This window comes from Giraffa tippelskirchi, chromosome 13 (assembly GCF_054371585.1).
Source record: "Giraffa tippelskirchi isolate mGirTip1 chromosome 13, T2T-mGirTip1v1.2.pri, whole genome shotgun sequence".
Taxonomy (NCBI): domain Eukaryota; kingdom Metazoa; phylum Chordata; class Mammalia; order Artiodactyla; family Giraffidae; genus Giraffa; species Giraffa tippelskirchi.
In genome coordinates this window covers 93,772,615-93,779,417 of record NC_137287.1, presented here as the reverse complement: position 1 = coordinate 93,779,417, position 6,803 = coordinate 93,772,615, and the positions used below count along the sequence as shown (strand labels likewise).

Genomic DNA, 6,803 nt, shown 5'->3' with positions numbered 1-6,803 from the left:
TCAAACCCAACCCCAGGCATTGGTGCATTGAAGATCCCTCCTGCCCCCAAGCCTGTGCTCAGACACTCAGTCATGTCCACCTCTTTGCGACTCTATGGACCGTAGCACGGCAGGCTCCTCTGTCCATGAGATTCTCCTGGCAAGAATACTGGAGTGGGGTGCCATTGCCTCCTCCAGGGGATCTTCTGGACCCAGGGATTGAACCCAACTCTCTTAAGTCTCCTGCACTGGCAGGCAGATTAGGCAACATTTAAATACATATGTTGCCCCTCACCCTGGTCAGGGCCTGGGCTCTAGCCACTCTCTCAACATTTGTCCCACCAGAGCAAGGATCAAAAGGAACCGGGAAAGGAAGTGTCCCCAAGATAGACGCAAGCCCAGACCATGAAGGATGCACCCTTGGCTGTTAAAACGTCCACTCCCACAAAAGGGGGGCAGACAGATTTATTGAATTCAGACTGGGAAAGGAGCAGCTGGATGGCTGGACTCTGGGCCCAGCCCCAGGCCCCCTGCCCAGGATAGGGCCCTGCCAGAGAGGGAGGAGAGGCATGGGGCCTGCAGCTGCCCACAAGGGAAGTGCCCATTATCACTCCTCTGGAGGGCCTCTTGAGAACCTCCAATCTGAAAGAAAACCAAGGGCCAAAGTAACATGGACTGGGCCAGAGGAAGGGTTGGGAAGTAGGGAAGCAGGCTGAGGCAGGCCTAGGAGCCCGTGGTTAGACTGTGCTTCTCAAGGTGGCCTGGGGACAGGGATGTGGGGCTGCCAGCCTTGTGGGGTCCTAGGCTGGACTTTTCTCTGGAGCCCTTCCCAGAATGGCTTTGGGGTCCCCCCCCACCAAAGACCTGGTGTGGATGGCAGAGGGGAGAGGCACTCTCTGGCCAGGAGCTTCCAGGGTCCATCCCTGGCTGCTACTGTGGCCTAGTCCACTGATGGCACGGTGTGGTAGCACCGGAGAGCTCCCCATCCTCCCCACCTAGTCCCCCATGCCCAGGGGCAACTGGGGAGGAAAGAGGATTCTGAAAAAGAGGCAAAAAGCAGGCAGTGAGGCTGATGCCAGCCCCAGGCCCTACGGAGGTGACTGGGCCTGTCACAGGGCCAGGAGAATATCACTAAAGGATGTGGGGGTCCCCACTCTGGCTCCATCCACAGCAGCTGCCCAGAGAGTCCTCTGCCCTGGTGCTGCCACATCCAGGTCGGGGGCATGGCTAAGCTCAGTGGCTCAGCTTTGATGTCCAAGACCCCTAACTCCTGCCTGCCTGGCATGGTTCTTTCTGGTCACATGAACCAGGTCATGTTCCAAGTGGAGGATGTGGCTTTGCACACGGTCATCAATGGGGAAGGAGGTGAGGTACCTCTTGACCATAGCAAAGTAAGCCATGGCTTCCCCGAAGCTGGGTACAGGCACCTCATCACCATCCTCCTCCTCATCTTCATCATCTTCATCCTCCTCCTCATCATCTTCCTCTTCTTCCTCACTGTCTGACTCAGAGTCCTCCTCACCTTCCAGGAAATGGAGGGTAGGGCACTGGGCCTCCTCCTGGGCGCCATAACCTCCGAAGCTGCCACTAGCCTCCACTACACCCTGGGCCCAGTCCTCAGCCTCCAAGCCCTCAGAGGAGCTCTCTTCCTCCTCCTCCTCCTCTTCCTCTTCATCACTGTCATCAACATCACCCTCCTCTTCTACCTCCTCTTCCTCCCCCAGCTCCTCTCCTTCTCCCCCTTCCTCCTCCTCACCATCCTCCTCCTCCTCCTCCCCTTCACCCTCCTCTTCCTCCTCTTCTTCCTCCTCCTCCTCCTCCTCTTCCTCTCCCTCACTCTTGAGGGCAGTAGTGATGGTAGCATTAGGGCCACCCCCAAAGCCAGCCTCACGAAAGCAGGCAGCTATGTCCGAAGGTTCCACAGCCTGCCAAGCCGCAGCAACGAAGTGCAGGGCCTCCATGAGGCCCAGCTGCAGGCCTGAGCGATCCTGGCCCTCTAGCGCTGCCATGGCCTTGAGCAGCATAGCCTGGCGGTAGTGGCCCTTCACCTGTTGGACCACTCCACGCTCCAGCGGCTGTACGGTGCCTGGTGGGAAGAAGGCCAGCTGCACGTGCCGCAGGCCCGAGGTATCCAGGGACTGGGCAGCCAGGCGGCCAGCCAGAAGCAGGACTCGGCGAGATTCTGCAGCCATGCGGGTGTCCAGGGCCTTCAGGTACTTGGCCAGAGCCTGGGTGGTGACACCACCCTTAGAGTTGGCAGTATAGTCGCAGGGCAGGCCAGCTTGGCCTGCACGGGGTTTGGCCGACTTGCCAGCCACAAGTGGGGGCAGCTTCTCACTACCATCGGCGTTGGCACACAGCAGGACACTTAGACGCTGCGTGGCCCTGCGTGCCCGTCCATCACTGCCACACAGCCCCGCCGCTTGGTCAGGCAGGAAGTCGTACCACAGACTGGTCTCAGTGGCGCTGAACACGTCCTGGGAAGCGTAGCCCTCGGCTACCGAAGGTGGCTGCTCCTCCCGAGCGCGCCAGCCCGTGGTACCCCCACCGCTGCCCTCCGAGGGCACTGCGGGAGGGCTGGCGGGCGCCGCTGGGGGCCGGGGAGCAGCGCTGCGCGACCTGGCGCGGGCCACGCCGCTGCAGGACACTACACCGTGGCGCCGGCGGAAGCGGTCCAGCCAGCCGTTGGAGGCAGTGAAATCGTCCATGCCCAGCTCCTCGGCTATACGCAGCGCCTTCTCCTTGAGGATGATGCCCTTGACCGGCAGGCCAGCGGCTCGGATTTGCTGGAACCAGGCGATGAGCAGCCCCTCGAGCTTGTCGTAAGGGGACAGTTTGTTGGTCTTGCGACAGGTGGAGGCTACACCGTACTTGCGCTCCGACGCCAGGATGGCGCGCTTGTTCTTCAGGATGGTGCTCAACGTGGACGGTGGGATGTTGAAGCGCCGCGCGATCTCGCCCTTGCGCAGGTCCGGGTTCTCCTCCACCTCCTGGATGATCCGCGACTTCTCCCGGAACGTCAGCTGCCGCCGCTTGGGGCCCATCCCGGCGCGCCCCCCGCCCCGGGGCCCGGCGCCACCGCCGCCACCCCGGGGCGGGGGGCCCGGGCCCGCGGCGGGGGGCACCTGGCGGCCTCTCCCGCGCGCCCCGCCCGAGACAAAGCGGCTCTCGGGGCGGCGGGCGGGGCGGCGACCCGGCCGGGCCGGGGACACCTTCGGGGGCGCCGGCGGGCGCGGCGCCGGGCGGTGGGCGGCAGGCGGCAGGCGCGGGCGCGGGCGGGCGGCGCGGGAGCTGAAGACAGGAAGTGTCGCGGCGCGGGGAGCGGGGAGCTGGGAGCCGGGAGCGCGGCGAGCAGGGCGGAGCGGGCGGAGCGGGATCTCGCGGGAAGCGCCGGGACGCCCGGCACCGCCTCCAGCCCTCCGCGCCCACCCCTCTCCCCGCCGCCTGGGACAGACCGCGCGGGGGCGCTTCGGCCTGCCGGAAAGGCCAGCGCTGTGGCGTCTGGCGACCCACTGGCAACAGTGAGGGCTGCGGCTGTGTGCCCGGCCTTTGCGCCGGGTGAGCAGAGATTTGCTGCTTACAAAGCATAACAACTGTGTTTTGTCTTTTTTATTTTATTAAGGTAGAAATAGCCCGTTTTTGTTTTTTTTTCGGAAACTGAAAAATAATGGAAACTGAAAAAGCACCTTTCATCCCAACACCTGGAGAGATGCACAGCTTACGGTTGGATACATTGTCTTCCAGTCTTATCTCTAGGCGCATGTAGTTTTCTTTTTAAAAATTTATCGCATAAAACGAATCAGACGGTATAGGCATATATTGGCATCTCCAGTTGCTTTTTTGTTGTTCAGTCATTCAGTCGCTCAGCCCTTTGCTATCGCGTGGACTGCAGCACACCAGGCTTCCCTGTCCTTCACTGTCTCCCCGAGTTTGCTCAAACTTGTGTCCATCGAGTCGGTGATGCCATCCAACCATCTCCTCCTCTGTCTTCCCCTGCTCCTGCCTTCAATCTTTCCCAGCATGAGGATCTTTTCCAATGAGTCAGCTCTTTGCATCAGGTAGCCAGAGTATTGGAGCTTCAGATTTGGCATCATTCATTTAACTTCCAATGAATATTCAGGGTTGATTTCCTTCAGGATTAACTGGTTTGATCTTGCAGTCCAAGGGACTCTCAAGAGTCTTCTCCAACACCACCATGCCAAAGCATCAGTTCTTTTGCACTCACCCTTCTTTATGGTCCAACTGTCACATCTGTGCATGACTACTGGAAAAAAACATAGCTTTGACTATACAGACCTTTGTCAGCAAGTCTCTGCTTTTTAAGACCCTTAAAGAGTCTTTGTCTCTGCTTTTTAATACACTGTCTAGGTTTGTCATAGCTTTCCTTCCAAGGAGCAAGTGTCTTAATTTCACAGCTGCAGTCACCATCCACAGTGATTTTGGAGCCCAAGAAAGTAAAGTCTGTCACTGTTTCCATTGTTACCCCATCCATTTGCCATGAAGTGATGGGACCAGATGCCATGATTTTTGTTTTTTGAATGTTGAGGGTTAAGCAAGCTTTTTCACTCTCCTTTTACACCTTCATCAAGAGCCTCTTTAGTTCCTCTTCGCTTTCTGCCATAAGGGTAGTGTCATCTGCGTATCTGAGGTTATTGATATTTCTCCCAGAAATCTTGATTCCAGCTTGTGCTTCATCCAGCCTGGCATTTCGCATGATGTACTCTGCATATAAGTTATATGAGCAGGGTGACAATATACAGCCTTGATGTACTCCTTTCCCAATTTTGAACCAGTCCATTGTTCCATGTCCAGTTCTAACTGTTGCTACTTGACCTGCATACAAGTTTCTCACGAAGCAGGTAAGGTTGTCTGGTATTCCCACCTCTTTAAGAATTTTCCACAGTTTGTTGTGATCACACAGTCAAAGGCTTTAGCATAGTCAATGAAGGAGAAGTGGATGTTTTTCTGGAATTCTCTTGCTTTTTCTATGATCCAACAGATGGTAGCAATTTGATCTCTGGTTCCTCTGCCTTTTCTAAATCCAACTTGTACATCTGGAAGTTGTCGGTTCACATACTGTTGAAGCCTAGTTTAAAGGATTTTGAACATTACCATGGTATCATGTGAAATGAGTGCAATTGTGGGGTAGTTTGAACATTCTTTGGCATTGCCCTTCTTGGGATTGGAATGAAAAGTAACCTTTTCCAGTCATGTAGCCACTGCTGAATTTTCTAAATGCTTCTTTACCTGGCATCAAGTGATGAGAATTTTGCCTTACTGATAAAGTACTGCAAAATTTTTAATGGTTGTATATTGTTCCAACTATGGTTGAATACTAATCAGTGAAGCCTAGTGTTACACATTTAGGTTATTTTTATAAGCAACACTATAGTTTTAAATCTGTTTGATGATAATCCTACAATCCATATATAAACACTGATAACATCTCAGGGCGTCACTTTCTGTGCTATTCCATGCGTTTAGCCATAAATGTATGTGTTTGCACCTACAGAAATAATGTCATGTATGTACATAAGCATACATACATATATACATACATACAAATCCCTGAAACCTCTTCCTCCACCAAATGCAAAAAAATGACAAGTTCTTAAAACAATGAATTATAGTGTTGTTGTGTTTTTTTAATCTTAAAGTTGTATGAGGATTAGGCAAAGAGGAAGGCTGTGACCCAGGAGGACAGGCTGAGGATCTGGAGCTTCAAGGAAATGGGTATAGACAAAACAGAAAGGAGGACCAAAGACAGTGCCCTGGGTTCTCCAAGGTTAAGGGCTCAAGAAAGACTAACAAGAAATTTGGGAGGAACAGCTAAAGCAGCAGGAGGAAATTCACTCTCGTATGCTGTTCTGGAAGTTAAGAGAAGAAAAGTGTATCTCACTGTTGTTTTAGTGTGCATTTCTTTTTTCATATGTGTATTGGCCATCTGAAGCCTGAGAATTTTCTAGTCACATCTTTTGCCTTTGTTTCTCTTGTATTTGTCACTTTGTTGACTTTTGGGAACTCTTCATATGCTCTGAACATAAAATCTTTTAGTATATTGAAAATATTTTCTCCCAATCTGCCGCTGTCCTTTAACTTAACCTAAGGAATCTCGCAACTGAGCAACAAACAAGGAATCTCAGATATGAGAATTTTTAAAAATCTTTTTAAATAGGCAGTTCTGTCAGTTTTTTCCTTTATTGCTTCTGGATTTTATGTCTTACTTAGAGAGGATTTCTCTCCCTGACCCCCTCCTCCCATCTCAAGACATAAAAAATATCCTTCTAATCGCAAGGTCCAGAAGAAAACTTGGGAGACTTTTTCTCATAAGAGCCAGATCAGTGCTTGGCCTATAATGGGTTCGTGGTCCCTATGCAGAAGTAAATGTAGGTACACCTAGCTGAGGATGTGCCTGCTCAGTTGCTTCAGTCATGTCCGACTCTTTGCAACCCCATGGACTGTAGCTCGCCAAGTTCCTCTGTCCATTGGATTCTCCAGGCAAGATTACTGGAGTGGATAGCAGGGATCTTCCCGACCCAGGGATCGAACCTGCATCTCTTATGTCTCCTGCAATGGCAGGTGGCTTCTTTACCACAGTGCCACCAGCACTCCTTCCCACAAATCCTCAGGAAACCAAGTCAACGTTTTGGAGGGTTCATCCATGTGCACTTACGTCCTCCTGCCCCTCACCCATCCTGGCTTATAATCAATGGTTGTTTGGGTGAAATCATTGTGGGTGAGCTGTATTTTCTACTTGGCTGAATTTTCCAAGTTTTCTTCAATAGCAAATACTACAGGCTCTTGAAAATGAAAAGGAAAATGGG

At 52.9% G+C, this 6,803-nt stretch overlaps 1 protein-coding gene across 1 annotated transcript; it reads right to left on the bottom strand.

Moving 5' to 3' along the window:
• Positions 1–399: 399 nt before the first annotated feature.
• Positions 400–3,099, bottom strand: CENPB (centromere protein B). The gene has a single exon (XM_081558828.1). It carries the CDS (start codon positions 3,021–3,023, stop codon positions 1,221–1,223), a length of 1,803 nt encoding a protein of 600 aa, XP_081414954.1. The 5' UTR covers positions 3,024–3,099; the 3' UTR covers positions 400–1,220.
• Between the last annotated feature and the right edge of the window lie 3,704 nt (positions 3,100–6,803).